General features: G+C 44.9%; 1 protein-coding gene across 2 annotated transcripts in view; it reads left to right on the forward strand.

Moving 5' to 3' along the window:
• The first annotated feature begins 766 nt into the window (after positions 1 to 766).
• Positions 767 to 18,027, forward strand: part of RAD23B (RAD23 nucleotide excision repair protein B) — a 355,852-nt gene continuing 338,591 nt past the window's right edge. The window contains exon 1 of one of the 2 annotated variants that reach the window (XM_078676661.1): positions 767 to 1,250. In XM_078676661.1, coding sequence (XP_078532787.1) covers positions 1,161 to 1,250 — 90 coding nt within the window. In that variant the 5' untranslated portion in view covers positions 767 to 1,160. The remainder of the gene's footprint in view (positions 1,251 to 18,027) is intronic. The other variant, XM_078676659.1, reaches the window with a different exon arrangement.

Consider the following 18,027-nt stretch of genomic DNA (forward strand, 5'->3'; position numbering starts at 1 on the left):
CGCTAGCACTTGACGTAGAGGGCAGCTAGTTTCAGCGCTGTCAGCAGAGTGCGGTCAGTGGCAAAAATGCGTGACAATGCATTCCAGTGTGGTGATGCGGTAACACCACACTGAAATGAGTTAGCTTCACGCCTGATGCGTGATACTTGGCAGGCCTGTAAATGACCACTCGGAGTAAGACAGCGGCTGAGGTGGACAGATCCATTTCCCCTTATGGTGATGAGTGAAAAGCAAAATGTGAGTGACAGTTGAACACTCCACTAGATTGAAGAGTGCTGAACCAAACCTGTACAGATGTTTTTTTATTATTCGTTTTTACTACATGAGCCTAGCAATATAACTAATTTGTCTCTAGGCACGACCTATTAGGAAAATCATCGAAATCCGGATTTTTTTCCCTTCTCAAAAATAAACCAAAACCGGCAAACATAGGAAGAAGTTACTAACAAAGTATTTGGCAGCTGTGTAAATGATTATTAAATCAAGCGGGGATATTTGGCAGAATATTGAAAATGTTGCACAAACTATTTTTCACCTACTCTTAATCCTTCGGTGACAGAACGACGTAATCACGCTTTTTTATCTGATAACAATAGCATCTTATAAACACACACATGCCTATAGTAATTAAACACTTAAATATGTGAATTATAAACATATCATTGCACGATGTCCGCGGCGCGCTTTCACAGTTGAGCTTTAATTTCATTGAAGTTTGACAGAGCGCATCAACGGGGCGTTCCCGAATGCCATGCTAGGATCAGGCAGTGCTTACTATGTGCCAAAAGAAGACGTTGACAGTGACGTTTTCTCTGCGATGACGAGCAATATTTTAAGCGAGCGCATGCGTACAGTGAGAAATACGCGTCTGGTGGTCTATGTAGGCTTTTCAACGCGACGGGAACCCTTGTGCTTCTCTCTTCTATGTCTATGAAAAACACCTTCTGCTTCTGGAGCGGAGGCGAGGATGTGAGCATGCGCATCTTGTTGGTCGCCACCCCCGCCTTCTCAAGCTAGTCCAGTTTTCAGGATACCCTAAGCGAGTCACGATGGCGGCGGGCGGCGCGCGGCCATGAGATAGCGACCCCTTAGCGCGCGCAGCCCAGTCCCGCAGTGCACTAGAGCGAGTGCCGGACCTTCCGGAAACAGGCGTAGCGGCGATGGAGTCACGGGGAGACGGCCTCATGCAGATCACCCTGAAGACCCTGCAGCAGCAAACCTTCAAGATAGAGATCGACCCCGAACAGACGGTACAGCGAGGGCCTGGGCGCAGAAGTGGGGCTGAAGAAGGGGTGGTTGGAGGGTCTCCTTTCAAGTTCCTGTGCAGTTGGAAGAAACCCCACCCATAGTAAAGCGCACACGCCTTCTTTTCTTAATATTTGAAATATGTCAGGTGTGCCGCGTATTTCATTTTTGAGTCGGACCTCAACGTCCCAGTGGGCTCGTGGCTTACTTCAGATTATCTTCTACATCTGAAGTAACCCAGAGACTGTAACCCCCCCACTTCTCCATTGTGAGAGGACTTGTAGTAGTTGAAGCCCTCCACTCTAGCTTCCACCACCCAACACATGCGAAAATTGAGAACTCGGAGTATTTCTGGAAGGTATATTATGTCCCTTTTGGCTTGCATTGGCAAGGGAGTTATAAGTGTGGGATCTTGGGGAGTCTAAATTACCCATTGTCACGGGGTGTTTATTATCAATTATTATCTTTGATAAGAATTCTGGTCGTAGAGATGGATGTTGCTGAAAAGTTAAAAGTAGCGGTCATAATGTGAAATGATTCGGAGGAGGGTCAGAAGTCAAGTATCGGAGCTGGGAATTGCAGTGTCATCCCAGGGTCTGTTAATGGAATGAGGCTTGCCCGAACACTTTCCTCCCAGTTGCACTACCTGCAGAACAGCTCCGGCTTGCTTTTGCAGGTCTGAAGAAGTCATACGCAACCCTACATCTTTTGCAGAATAACCAGATGTGACAGTGAGGCACGTTTGACGTAAAATGGGGGTGTGGAAAACTGGGGTTTCCTGAACACCCCGGACGATGACAGACTAGTAACGTCACCCTCGGCTGCTCAGGGCACCTGCTTCAGTCTAATATCTACGTAACTCGATGTAGTTTGGTATTTTTTCCCCAGTACGCCAACAGCACTGGCGTTGAAGAGTAAACCCTAATCACAGGGACAATAGTTGTAGTTTTTCAGAATCTATCTTATTTTAAAAGCATCAAATGGAGCATTCGAATGTCTCTAATTAGATAGTCAGCTTTATTTATTTATTCAAAGTTTTGTATAGCGCGAACAAGATCCTTACAGATATCAGAGCGCTTCACAAAGACAGGGTGGGGGCAGTAGGAATGAACAGAGAAAATGGTAGCAATATAATAGTCATTAACATGGTAGGATAATAATAACATACATAAAACATGTCAGTATACAATCAGGTAAACCAGTAATATCAAAAGGCACAAGTCAAGCTTTGTCGGCCACACAAAGAGAACTGCGGCCTGTTGCTTTGGTGTCCTTCGGGGCTTAAGACCTGTCCTCAAATTCTTTGATGCCTCGACCAGGCAGCTGGTGATTCAGGCGACGGTGATGTCCCGGCTTGATTATGCCAGCTCTCTCCTGGTGGGGGCCAACCAGGCAGAAATCTCTCGCCTGCAGCGCGTTCAAAACGCCGCAGCCAGAGCGGTAGTTGGCCTGCCCAGGTTTTGTTCTGTTTCTAACACCTTACGATCCTTGCACTGGCTGCCGGTCAAGACGAGAATTCATTTTAAGGTCCTATGTTTGGCCTTCAAAATCTTGAAAGGTTCTGCTCCCCAAATTCTTACCAACTTCTTGTCTTTGTATGTTCCGACACGCTCTCTCAGATCCTTGGGCCAGACTCTCGCTGTGGTCCCCCGCTTCAAGCTTTGTCGAGCCGGGGGCCGATCTTTTCGAGTAAGAGCTGCGGCTATCTGGAACTCCCTTCCGGTAGAGATCCGTTTGCTGGAGGACCTCCTGCTGTTTCGTAAGGCCATTAAAACCTTCTTATTTTAAATTTTGCCCCCGCAGCTGTTTCTCTTGTCTGTCTTTGCATTTAGCGGTGTTGTGTTCTTCCTTGTCCTGCGCCGGGACGCTCCTTTACTGGAGCATCTGTGCGCATTATAAGTGTCCATAGCATAGCATAGTCTTGTGCAAAAATGTTAAGGACTTAATTTTGCTTTGGTTTGTACCGCTAGAACCGCAGTGTTTTAACCAGTTGGTGACTGTCGTACTTTTTCAGTTCTACATATGTATGCAAATTTTTCACCTTATGAAGGTGACGTTTGTCAGAAGAAATGTAAACTTATTCCACCCGCTTCAATTTAACACCAATCCGCCTTCTTGAATTATACGTGTATAAATCATCACCTGCATTTGCCTACCTAGGATATTCAATTTGGGCCCTGCAGGATTGGATCCATGCCTTTTCCAGACTGTCCACATACGACACATTTATTGTATTCTAGTTGCATGTCTCTGATAAGGCATTGAAGCGTGTTACTCAGTTGTGCTTGGTTGTGAGCGTGTGGTTTTGCCCAGTGCCCTATGTCTGCAGTGTTTTGGTGTCATGCACGTTAAGAGCGGTGCTCGGCTCCTATTACATTTGCATGTTTCTTTGCTTGAGTGAGAATACATTAAAGCTAGCAAGTCCAGGAGGCGTAGTTATTATTTCTACTCCTAGAATATTGTCGGGAAAAGTTAAAAAGAAACCAATAATTTTAAGAAATGGCTAAAGTGATAATTTTTCATTGACCAAAGGGCTGCACTTAGGGCGCCACTCAAGGCAAACAGTTGCGGATACCTAGATAGATGCACATCATAACCAAAAACATGTTATAACCCTCAGAACATGTTTTTTCATTGTATTCCCGATGGCTGAAGTTTCACAAAGATTGGGTGCAGAGGTGCAAGGTTTTTTTATGTGCTACAATGTCCTTCAAATGTTCTTATGTCTGCTCATGACGCTTTTGATGCAAAATTTGCAAACAATTTGCCTGTAACGGTGATTAAGCAACCCTGAACGTGCCACTTTCTCATTGCTCATTATTTAAATCAACTACGGGGTGTTTGCTTCTGTAGCCATTGCACATCGTATTCAGGTTCAGCAGTGCTATAACGGGGCCTGAGTGTCACGTGTTTCTGTGCACCTGAGTGCCCCTTAGTCATGCAGAAAAAAGATGTGCTGTACTAAATTGCACCTCCCCGTTCGGGCACACACAATACCGCGGAAGGCAGAGTAAGCGACTTTTCTTTGAGTGGATAGGAACTACCCCTTCTCCAATTTCTTGGCGGTCTCGGAGAAGGAGTTTATTAGGCAAGGTAGTTTCCCTCTGCTGGAAAAAAGAAACGTAGTGTCATACATTTCTACATTATTTTACCCCACTGACTCTCCACTCAGTGGAAAATGCACGTTGACTTTGTTGTGCTTGAATAAACAGGGAATAGTGTCAGTCATAAATTTCAAAGTGTACTTATGGGATTATTTGGGAGTCCCATGTGATAGAAATCTTCTCCACATGTATATGAAAACCTGTAGGCGTAGGTTCTGCTCAGTTGGTCATTCTCTGAGTGAGCACTCAGAAGCCTTTCTTAAAATGATGTGGGAGGGCTTTGTAGCAAAATCTATTGAAATCTTCATGTTAAGCAGCAGTCAATATACATGCACTTTTAAGTTTGTGTTTTCTGGTCCAAGTAGGAGAAGAAGCTCCTTGAAGACTAAAACGGATCCAGTCAGCCCGAGTATATTTCCTGGCTTACCAGATCATTCTTCTACACTTGAATTTTTGCTTGATTAATATATCATTCTGACAATACAGTTATATAGTTTTGAATGTTGTTTAGATCTGTTGCAGCGAAAGGTATTAGCATCTGCTCCTTGTTTAGCAAGCGCTTGCGTTGACACTTGTGTGACACACATTTTGCTATTGTGGTGGCTTTGCATGTGACTTTCATGCTACCATCACAGACCGAAATCTGATTTTAATTGGGATTTTGTGAGGTTTGTCCTCTAGTACGTAACTTTGTTGGTTCCATCTTGTTCATTAAGCTGTGAGTGTATATTTGTGTTCTTTTGAGTTGAAGGGAGTTGCTATTACGTACACACCTAAGTTGGAAGAATGCCTTTTGTATGTAAATAGTGTGGGTTTGTTGCTGGTTGTGATGCATGTCTGGGTTACATGTTTTTGTGTGTGGTGTTCTAACCAGTGGTAAGCGTTTTTTGTGGTTTGGGTGATGTATTTTTTCCCACCCTTTTCTAATGTAGGGTATGTACGGTGTTGAATGATGGCAGTCTGCGTTGAGCACTAATTATAGCAAACTACAAATGACATATCTGAGCTGTATTGGGTGTGCGATCAGAATTCTTTCAAATTTGTTCCTGTTGTGTCCTAGGGTTGAGTATATTGGTAAACATTCAAAGTCTTATGACATAGACTTTTTTTTTTCCTGAATCAATTTTTTAGTTTTGATCATATTACATCAGTAGATAGTTTGGATCCAGTTGGCTGTTCATAGAAAAGATTCGCAACATTGTCATGTATACAGAGATAGGAGCACATGGTTTGATATTAATGAACTCTAAATCCCTACAAACATAACAAGATAGCACATTACAGAGAGATCCTGGGCTTTAAGAAAGCCAGCATCCTAGATGCTATACAGTCCAGACATGGGGACAATACTGTGTCCACTAGTACAACAGCCATTAACAGTTTTCGCACTACCATATGTGGATTCAAAGTACTGCCCCCGTGATGGGAGGAGACCACAGAATTACCTACACAACAGAGCAGCAGCTTTATCAAGCCATACTACTACCACTTCTGATAGGTCCCGGACTACAAGCCAGTGAGCCTGGAATATCCAAGTCCATCACCCGTCCAATGGGGCTTCCTGTGTATCCTGTAGGTCACGTAACGAGTTGTCCCGCAGATGAGCAATTGGAACCCTGCGGAGGTCCCTAACTTCCTCCCTGCGCAGCGCGTTCACCTCGGCCGTACCCCATTTGAGAGTCGCTGCACACCAGTGTTTTAGTGTTGGGAGTGCGTTGGTCTTCCAATGCATATCAATGGCCTGGCGGGCAATGAGCATCGCCAATTCTATGAATCGATTGGACACCTTTTATGCCCTCCTTTCTCTGAATATCCCTAACAGCACCCCCTCCAAGGTAAGGAGGTTGGCACAACCTGTCACTACGGTAAATACATCTGTGACTCTGAACCACAGGGTCGCAGCATCCGGTATGACCAGAGCATGTGTAATTGATCCAAATTGGGTGCATGACATCGAGGACCAAGAGGGGAGGACCCAAACATTCTATGTAGGACAGCCTGGGTGAGAGATGCCCTGTGCAGTATGTTGAATTGAATGTACTGGAATTTGGCATTACAGGGTACTTTGAATGGATAGTGTATAGTGCATTCCTACTCTTTAGGTGCAAGGGCTCGTCCTATTTCTGTTTCCCAGTGCTGGTGAACAGGCGAGAGAGGGTCAGTCGCCGTATACGCCAAGGCTTAAAAAAAACAGGTCACCAGCTTCTGCCCCGCCCCCACGACGAGCAGGGCGTGGGTTAGTGGGTGAAGCTCTGGTTCAGTGTCAGTGACACTCCACAGGCATCCCATCTCAGCTATTAGTGTTCCATGCATCGAGAAATGGGCTACTGGTATGTCATGATCTTCCTGCAACTGGCCAAAGGGTATTAACTCCTGGTCTATTCAACAAGGGGGAGCTAGGGTTGGGGGCGAATTCCACTCCACTGGAGTGGGAGGTCCAGCTACAGCGAGTGCCCCAAAGCGTCAGAACAAAAAGGAGCTGTGCCGTTCCTCAGAAGGAGAAAGGTTTGAGTCACACTATATAGGTGCCACTGGTCTTGATAATATCACAGTTGGGCATCCCTTTTTTGAATGTAATGCCCTCACACACCCTTGCAGGTGTCATGCTTCATCATCTGGGCTGCTCCTCGTTGGGTCGGCGGTGCAATACCCAACAGGCTCACCTCTAGGGCACCGGGCACGTAACAATCACAGGGAAGGCCTTCTCGAGCACAAACCTGATGAGCCGAAGGAGAAACAACCCATGACCTGTGTGACTACGTTCACGCCAGCTTCAGATAAATTGAAGAAAATACTGACGTGACATTGGCACATCCTAAACACAGGATGCCTGAGTCTGGAACGACCGCGTTTTGCGTTCAAGCGGTCTAGAAATATTAAATACATCTTCATCCACACTAGAACCAAAAAGACGGCACAGAACCAGCAAACAACTCTGTGGCAATTGCCCACAGTCAAGGGCCACTATCCCTGTGGGATGTGTAGCGCGTGTGCTTTCACAACCACCCACAAAACAATTACATTTGAATGACTCATTCACCTGGGAATTGAGGAGTCCCACTAATTGCAATACCACCTACTGCATCTACCTGTTGATATGCCCATGTGGACTCTACTATATGGGCATGACCACACACCCCATAAAAGTACGCACCTCGGAGAATCTCCAGGTTTCTGAGCTGGGATGGGGCAGTGAGATAAATAACGGTGATGGATCAAGCCCTGATCTTTGGACTGGGTAAGAGTGGTCTGCTTAATTCAGACACTCTGTTCATCACCACCCCCCTTTTCTGTATCGGCCTCGGAGAATCGCAGCAGCTTCCGCTGCAAGAAAACGAATACAAAGATGTGTACACACTACCTGGAACAGAATCACTCAGCAGACTCATTACAGTGGCTAATATTAGAAACCAGCCCCCACACGACCAAACAGAACCTCTTTAAAAAAGAGCAAAGATGGATATACCGCATATCCTCAGACAACAGAGGCCTTAATGAGGAAATCCCATGGAGTACAATCTAGCACAGAACCCGCGTCTATTGAGCAAGGGAGTCTAGACCAGCTGAGTCGATTGCTACTACAACCCTGTCACCCCTGTTGTAACACTAGGGGAGAGCGTTCACATGGGCCAAGTGACAATAAAAACCATCATTTTCCCTAGACCTTATGGGCACAACATACTCAACACTAAGCACTTAACAAACACAGTGCCCTAAACAGAATTCAAGAACTGAAGAAGGCAAGGCCATACTCTATAAACAACATATAGATATATGGAGAGGATCTCCACGACCACAGCCCAACAACATATGGGATATGTCCTTGGCCGCCTATATGGCGAAAAATAATGGTTAAAGAGCCACAAACGGACATTTTTACCTAAAAGCATGAGTGCCTAGGGAATACCACTCCATACCACCCTGGCACTATGCTAAAAGAAGGTACCACTGCAGTACAATACACCACTTTGGCATGGCTGCTCGCTGATCAGCGTTTATCAGATGACATTCCAAGTGAGCGCCTACATGGCGGTAATCAGCAGAGAAGCAGCAAACAAAACATTCTATCTAGATATTTACCCACAGGGATATTATATCCATTTATCCACAAACTTAAGGTCTAAGTGAAAAGCAACCCTAATACCCGAAACCACCTGTGGATGAAACCAAGGGAAGACACTAATACACCGATAGGCACCACTCCATCATGGCCACCCACTATTGATCACAAATCACATGACCTTCACAGAGAAACGACCGATAGGCACCACTCCATCATGGCCACCCACTATTGATCACAAATCACATGACCTTCACAGAGAAACGACCCTAACCACGTGACCAGGGAGCGTACAGATAAGCAAGATGGCTGCACTGGGAAAACACCTCCCGGACCTGGCGGCGTGGGGTAGGTCATATCGGCGAGCACACGAGGCGCAAATTGTAAGTAAAAGATACACGCCTGTCTATTACAAATGTGATTGTTAAGATTGTGGGAAAGGAGACCAGCGCAACTCGGCCTCCATATGGTTCACTACGTTAAAAGCAAGCGCACCCAAGGGAGTGTACTGAGTCCCCGGAATGATAAAGTTTTATCGATACAATCGAATTATACCGCCATTGAGTTCCAACTGAGATCGATGGCGCACTGAATAAGCGAATCGAGCGAAACCTTATTTTATCGCTACACACATAACCTGGGCGAGAAAAAGCTTATAAAAGGTACACGCTGCCAACTGTGGCCACCGTTATTAACAGTGGGAAGCGCACCAGTAACGCCTAGTTTTACTTTGTACACGCTGTAAAACCATCCCTTGAAGGCGGCCAGTTTACAACTATAGAAAACAAATCTGTAGCGGGATAACCAAAATAACCGCCACAGATTGTTAAAAGGTACATGCAATCAATTATAGCCACTGTCATTAACACTGACAAAGTTTTAGCGATATAATCATAATATACCGCCATTAAGTTCCAACCAAGATTGAAGGCACACTGAATATGGGAATAGAGCGAAACCTTACTCTATCGCTTGACACATAACCAGGGGCGAGAATAAGCTCATGCAAGGTACACGCAACCAACTATGGCCACCGTTATCACTATTGAGAAGCGCACAAGCACCGCCTAGGTTTATTTTACTTTGTACACGCTGTGAAACTTTCCATTGAGGGCAGCTGGTTTAAACTATAGAAAACAAAGCTGTAGCAATACAACCAAAATAACCCCCACAGGTTGTACAAAGGTACACACAACGAACTATAGCCACTGTTACAAACACATAGAAGCGCGCAAGCACCGCCGAGTTTTACTATCCCTTGAGGGCGGTTGATTTAAATTACAGAAGACAAAGCTGTAGCGATACAGCCAGAAGGACCATCGCAAGGAGATGTTAACTCTATAAAAGTCTCTACCAACACCCAGAGAACACTCGAGACACACAAGGGATATAACGAGCAAGTAGTCACGGAATTTAGAATTAGGAACCTGTACAGCCAGTTTGTTCGATGAGAACCCATACCAACTTAACTTTAATAAGAGGAACAAGATGACACTACTCCCGTTTCTTGACAAATTAATCCTTTTACACACAGCTTAAACTTGATGGAAGCCTAAACCATTGTGCAGACCGCCGGGTACTGTTGATGCCTAGGTTTCTTGCAGAATAGGTGAGTCCAATACCTCATTTATACCACTGATTGCTATGCTTCTGTATCCACAGGGGCATGCAGAACACAACTTGCTCACTGAGGATATTTAGCCAATATGTTTTTAATCACCTTTTAGCACTGTACACGCTAGTTGCACTTAATAAAGCATGTTCTGGAGAAATGCATAAAAGTCACAATTACCATGGTCTGGAAACCTATACCTGTTTTTATGCCTTTTTTCACCACTACAGGAAGATCCAGCCTATCACAGACTCATGAACACAATTAGCACCTTTCTTCTTGTGATACCTAAACTAACCTACCGGACACTTACCGAGGTCCTCTAGTGTAGACATTTTCAAATTAATAGTTTTTAAGGTCCTAAAGAATCGCTAGTGAATTAACACAGATGCGAGAAACATTATAAATACTAACCAGCACTGAAACAGGAACATCAAATTCCGTCAAGTGCTAGTTATCACACATTTTAATTAAGACAGGAGACCCCCAGAATAAAAAGATTTTCTTATAGGTACTCCCAGTCTTATTTTAACTCACTTCCAAGTCTACACACCCCTTGGCCCCACACCCGCAATTCACCAAACGGCAGTTGGAAAAAGATCTCCAGTAAAGAGCCCCTCCTAGAGGTGAGCCCGTTGGATATTGCACCGCTGACCCAACGAGGAGCAGCCTAGATGATGAAGCATGACACCTGCAAGGGTGTGTGAGGGCATTACATCCAACTTAATGGATGCCCGACTGTGATCTTATCAAGACCAGTGGCACCTATATAGTGTGACTCAAACCTTTCTCCTTCTGAGGAACGGCACAGCTCCTTTTTGTTCTATTAACTCCTGGTCTCTGAACAGATCCCCCACCGAGGTTAACCCAGCATCCCTCCAGACCGCAAGCCCTTCCCTATAGATTGTAAGCTAAGCAATTGCTATACAACAGAGCAATGAATAAAGTCAGTCAACATGTTAACGCCTCTTTCGCATGATGAAAGCAGGAGATGGGGATTTTACACTAGTGTCTAGTGATAGCCTGTAGATGGCGCTGTGATGATCTTGTAATGACCTCTAGTGTTTTCTCCTCCTGTGGGAGAGGGGAACCACCCCTTTACCACGAGGAGTTAAAATGATACTTGTTGGTAGAAAGTGACAACAAGAGAATTCTAAAGAAAGCAGATGGGGTCAGGAGCACCTGGAGGCTGTGAGGTGACTGCAGCAGGACAATGGCCAGAAGATGTAGTCTCTGCAAAAATATATCAAATTGAATATAATTTGTATCCGACATCAGATACATCCACAAGTACTCGAAACCAGAACAAACCACGTTCTGTCAGATTTATACTTGACAATATGAGGGTTCTGAATTTGGTAGATGGCTGGAGAGAGGACTATCCATCTAGGTGTGAATTTACTTGTGTGTCAGAGCGGTATAAGTCAGCAGCAAGGTTGGACTATTTTTTGCACTCTCTGGAAGGGACATGGTTGAGTGCCGGGGGCGGGGCTTATGAGATCATTTCAGGAGTACTTTTTTTTATAGCTCGTAAACCACACAACATGAGGCGTATTAAACAGCAAATGAAACAAACAAAAACAAGTATTGACCACAAATACTGCTTCCCGTAATTTAGGTGTCGTGAGCCCCTCCTGCTTCTGGGCCCCAATGCACCACACACTTGTTGAGCTAATGATACCTGCATTCCTGAGTAGCAGGTTATCTTCCCTGTGTCTTTAACCCTTTCCCCACCATGCTATATCATCACTCCAATCTTGAAACAGGCCCTCTGTTCCTATCGGAAAAAAGCTCCCACATATTTTCCCCTTTTTAGGTCTCGCTAGAGCTAGCGTATGCGCTGCTCTGGCGAGACATTTAGTAAGCGGGTTTTTAAAGTGCTACCAAAGGCGGCCACCAACTTGCTGTTATGGGCAGCAGAAGTGTGCACGCTTCTCCAATGTTCTGTTGCTGATCTCTTTCACTTTTGCACGCTCGTAAGTCCAGAGCCTAGCACAGCGATCCCACATTCCCCCCACTCCTCCGAGTACCTTCAGCCGAGGCCTATAAATGCAGCGTTTCAAAACGTTGGGTGCGCCGTCTGCATCCAAGCTCCACACTTCCTGGATGTCTAAGCTTTATGTTTAAAGTATAACTTCTGGTACTTCGTTTCATTTCCTCCTGTGACTTGACACGGCAAGTCCACACAGCCGCGTCTCGGACCAGTTGCCTTAGCTACCACATATCCTCTACCCTACGCGTGCCGTTTTGGTGTGACGACTTGTTAAATGTAATGGATGTGCACTGTTCCTTATCTGTATGCCGCAGGGAACTGCTATATGTATCGTTCAAAGAGTTATTTGCATTACAATTTTTTTTTTTTTAAAGAAAAGTTCGGTTGCGTGTCTTTATTATTCTCTAACTTTTACTACCTTTTTATATTTTCGTAATATTTGGAAACCTTTACTGGCCTTAGCAATACTTAACAGGTATTAAAATACTACTTCAGCAAAACAGACAATTATTGCCCTCCTCTGATATGAACTTTGTTTTTGTGGTATTCAGCTTGACTCGAGATATTATGGACAGGAGTAAAGACTCTTTCAAGATGGACGTCGAGTGGAAGCCTCACGGGCCATCTTTCGCTCCTGTTCGTACTGTTTTGTCTGTATGTCTAAAAGTGGGGAAGGGCGGTTGTAAAATCGAAATCGAGGCTTTAATTACAACGCTTGCTCTTGAGGCAAGCAACGCAAAAATATGATTGGCCCTCGTCTCTAACGTCCTCGTTGGGTGAGATTACGAGGTTTGCGACAGTGAAGTCCCTATCAGTTGTGCGTGTGACTACTGTTATGAGGTACTTTTTATATGCTATTTGCGTTACATTGGATTGTTATTGCATTCATATACCACTTATTGCCCTTGACAAGGCGTCGGAGTTCTTTGTGGTGGCTAACATGCAACCTTGTAACAGAAGCTGTGGATAATTTAGTAGTTTTTGCTTGTTATGATTAGTCAGCGCTATGAAGGAAACCATTTCATGCATTTACTCCAGCTTCTTTGTGGTGGATTAAATTAATAGGAGTTGTGAATGTCACTTGAGCGCAGCATTGCCTCACTTTTATTTTTTAGTGAAAAAAATACTGGTTTTGTTTGTGTTATACTATTCTCTAACAGCCAAGAGTGAGTAGGTGAAAATAAATGTGTAAAATTGTCAGTATTCCTGTGTAGCATGGCAGTTATCCTTCTGTTTTCCCCAATACCCCGTCTGAAAAGATTTAGACCGCTTCAAAAGAACCATTCATTTGTACTGCAAAGCAACCACGCTGCAGTATTCAGTATTTTCCATGTCTGATACAACAGAAATATATAGTAATGTGAAACCGTATTCGACATCCACATGAGTCCCTGGGTTGTTTATCACTTTCCCTGCATAAAAGAGAAAGAACGCTCTTTTGTCATAAAGTTAATAATGTAGTTCTTTGTTAATCCTCATTAAACATGCATTGCTGCCCACTACTGTCCAACACTGGCTGCGACATAGCGAGTGAGTCCAGCCATGTCCACACGCCCGTGCCAACATGCTTAGAAACTGCAATTCCAGAGCATGACCCCTGTGTGATGCACAATACGATCGCGCCCAAGCAGAACACTAAGGGGTGCACTTGGCTGTATGTTACTACACTGAGATGCGCCATGCCAATATACCACTACATCAAAGGAGCCAGTTGACTTGGCCAGTTTATATTGTAATTGACTACTGCCTCAACACATCACCATGTCTTTACATCTACTTCTACCCTAAACTTAACACAAACTCTGACCCTAATATTACATAATTTCCAGAGCCTAAAACAAACCCTAGTTGTAACCCTAACCAGGCTCCCATCCTAACCACACTAACCCTAGGTTCGACCACCCCAAACCCAACCCACTTCAATAGGTATAACCCACATCATACCCCTGCCAGCACTAATATAAACAAGCATTGGCATAGCCAATACGTCTCGCCTTTGGGACCTTATAAGTGTTTAGCCATGCAACAGTTGATTTTGTTGCACCAAGGATTTTGTGCTCCATGACTAAATACTTATAAGGTCCCAAAAGCGAGACCTATTGGCTATGCCAATGCTTGTTCTATAAGTGTGTCCTCTGTCCTAAAGCTAGAAAGGAAAATAAGCTCCCATGTCCCTTTTTCTTTTTTTAAGTGAGACAGTCATTCATAATTGTGATGCAGTGGCCCCTCCGACCCCTAGGCTCCAGTGTACTGCATCTATTCACAGTGCTTTTTGCTGTAGGCAGGGACCTGATAGCACTATAAACATGGCCTCTGGAATTATATGGCAGAAGGCCAAAATATGTGACTGGGTTGACTAAATTATGCTGCAAGAAAACGCACATAATGCAGCACATTTTGTAATAGTATTCATCCTTACTTTGTTATCTTTATACTCTTTAACACTGTCTTAACATATATTGCCCCGCATAAGTACTAGTTTAACACCCATATATAGCAATAACGTAACAAAGGTGACTAGTCAACCTTTGCAAAGAGCTTTCCACTGCGTGGCAACACGTGTTGCTGCATTTTTAGTAAAGTTTTGAATTGTTTGAGCTAGAATTTTTGTTAAACATCTGTAAATTTTGCAGCAGATGATGGATTGTGTGGCAAGTACAGCAAATCCATAATTATGAGAAAAACGGTGCAACCGCACAATCGCATGCTTCCAGTGGCCCGGACTATAAATTCAAAGGTCACTTTTCCACAATGCACCAACTAGGGTACAATTATGCATTGCTCAGCTTTAACACACACAGACATTTGCAGTGATGGTATTTGCTGAGTTTTTATAACCAAAAAGTATACATTTTATCACTTGTTAGTTTAACCTGCATTATTTTTCAATTAAAATTAAGCTGTTTGTGCTTTATTTTATACTCAGTTACCGGACGGTGAAAAAACAACACACTTATACTATTTTGTTCTTTTATTTTTCTTTTGCCTCCTCTGACTCTCTTCCCTCACATCACTTTCAACACAGTTCTCTTTCTTTTTAATTCACTTCAAGGGCTATGTGTAAACAAAGACAGCCTGGAAATGCAGCAAATAAACAAGGCCGCACTTCAACACCATCTTCATTAACATTTACTTGCAGGGGCATTTGTGCCCCCACTGGGAACCCATCCACCGCCCCCAGGCGGGCACGCCCCACAGTTTGAAGGTCTCTGCCCTAAGGTATTGTACGCATGTGCCAAATCGGTTTTTGGACTACTCCCTAGTAGCAGTTTCAGTTGTGGGGATGGGGCCCTCTAAGGAGATTGATTCTTACTTTGAGATTATTCAGTTTACAGCCAGCTAAAAACTGGGGGACTCTTTTGAGGCGACCATATGGTCTTGCATATCCTCTAAGACTATTGCCGGAAAAAATGTGCGCCTCCCACCCTAAAAAAAAGAATTGAACTAGAGCAGGGTCTGAAGAGAGCCAGTAAAGACATTTTGCGGCTTAACAGTCAAGGAGAGTTAAGGAAAGCGAAACTGCTAATGAAGGATTTTTATGAGAGAGCCTGTGTTGCTGATAGTGCCTATTTACAAAAGGTGCATGAAGAAAGGGCGTCTATGGGTAGGTTTTTGGCCTCCAAACAACAAGGGGACCAAAGGGGATTTGTACTGGGTACAGGCTGCCCCCTACTCACTAGACTCCTCAAAACACTGTGCCTGCCCTTACAACAAGGTGAACTATCCCTTCACTTGGTTTTTTTTCAAACAATCTCAGTAGTGGGTATATCTTACTCCTACTACCAACTTCAGTGTCTCATGTCACTCTTCCTTTGCATATCCATGTCTAAAACCACGTATGTGTGTGCAAGCTAATTCCTTGTGCTATACTTCTCTCTTACTCTACCCTTCTCTGGTGAAAAAAGGGGAGGGGAGGTTGGCAACGTCTCACGGGAGCAACCACCAAGGGGGATTTGTCAAACTGGTTCTCGCTTGACTCCCCGCTTTATCATCATCAGCAGTTGCCAACCTTGAAAATAAAGGGGATAAAACTGTGCACAAAAAGAAACTCAGTGTAGTTATGTGAATGACCCACCTAAGTGATAGGGCCTAACCTCCAGGTTATGAGTTATAGGACCTATTCGGTTAAAAAGAACTGGGCTCCACTAGCACTTTCCACTTTATTCTTTGCCGTGTGCCTGTTCTAATAAAAAACAAACCTGTTTCATCGCCGCGTTATACATTACCGGCGATTTCATCAGGGTTGTGTCTGGGTCAGCGTACTTCTTGCACTTATCGTATTAATTTTCTCCCTTTATTGTACCAGGTAGCCTTATGTTGAGGTGCATACCAGGCTCCCGTAGAAGAAATTGCTGTTAAAAGAACCCCCTTTATCCATAAGTGGGTCCGCGTGTTCGCCCTTGGGTCGATATCGCTTGTGCAACTTGCTGTGGCCTCCGCTCACCCTTCTCGCTCGCTCGCGAGAAGGGTGAGCGGAGGCCACAGCACTATCACTATCACAGGCCCTATCACTTAGGTGGGTCATTCACATAACTACACTGAGTTTCTTTTTGTGCACAGTTTTATCCCCTTTATTTTCAAGGTTGGCAACTGCTGATGATGATAAAGCGGGGAGTCAAGCGAGAACCAGTTTGACAAATCCCCCTTGGTGGTTGCTCCCGTGAGGCGTTGCCAACCTCCCCTCCCCTTTTTTCACCAGAGAAGGGTAGAGTAAGAGAGAAGTATAGCACAAGGAATTAGCTTGCACACACATACGTGGTTTTAGACATGGATATGCAAAGAAAGAGTGACATGAGACACTGAAGTTGGTAGTAGGAGTAAGATATACCCACTACTGAGATTGTTTGAAAAAAACCCAAGTGAAGGGATAGTTCACCTTGTTGTAAGGGCAGGCACAGTGTTTTTAGGTTTTTGGCCTGGCAGGCTCAAAAGAAGGCCTAGAATAATATTTAGCCACTTTATAATGAGGAGATCAAGACCCGGATTACTAATTTGGGGCAGATGAAGTCCGTGTTCCAGAAACATTATGAACAGATTTATAGTAAACCTGGGCGTCAAACTCCGCTCCTCCGGTAGAGTTTTTGGAGTTTTGCCAACTCCGCGCTCCATGGGAACGCGGAGTTCAGGCAAAAACTCTGACTGCGGCAGAGCGGAGTTAGCCCCTGCACCCATGCACAAAACAAGCATTGGAAATGCAATAGGTCTCGGATTTATTTGAGTTAGAGCAAATAGCATTGTAAATGGCAATGTCTTTTCGCCATGTGTTATGGAGTGTATGCATGTGGTGTGTAGTGGAATTATGTGGGTTGGATTGGAATTGTAGCAATGGTGGCATCCTGCGCTTTAGATGACTATGTTTAAAAGTAAAGTGCGCAATACTGCGATTGCTACAATAGTTAATTGTAGATGCGTTCACAATTGATGTGTGTACTGATGGCTGGTGGTGTGTGTGCCTGTAGAAATTGTGCACTGATGGCTGGTGGTGTGTGTGCCTGGTGGAAGTGTGCACTGCCGACTGGTGGTGTGTGTGTGTGTGCCTGGTGGAAGCGCGCACTGACGGAAGCGTGCACTGACGGCTGGTGGTGTGTGCCTCGTGAAAGTGTGTACCCTGTATACTCACACTGCTCACCCTGCACACACACACTGCTGGCCCTGGACACCCACATACTGATCACCCTGCATACTGATCGCCCTGCATACTCGCACACTGCTCACCCTGCACACTCGCACACTGCTCACCCTGCACACTCGCACACTGCTCACCCTGCACACTCGCTGCACACTCACACGGTGCTCACCCTGCACACTCACACGGTGCTCACCCTGCACACTCACACGGTGCTCACCCTGCACACTCACACGGTGCTCACCCTGCACACTCACACACGGTGCTCACCCTGCGCACTCACACACGGTGCTCACCCTGCGCACTCACACACGGTGCTCACCCTGCGCACTCACACACGGTGCTCACCCTGCGCACTCACACACGGTGCTCACCCTGCGCACTCAC

The sequence above is a fragment of the Lissotriton helveticus genome, chromosome 2_1 (assembly GCF_964261635.1).
Source record: "Lissotriton helveticus chromosome 2_1, aLisHel1.1, whole genome shotgun sequence".
NCBI classification, from domain to species: domain Eukaryota; kingdom Metazoa; phylum Chordata; class Amphibia; order Caudata; family Salamandridae; genus Lissotriton; species Lissotriton helveticus.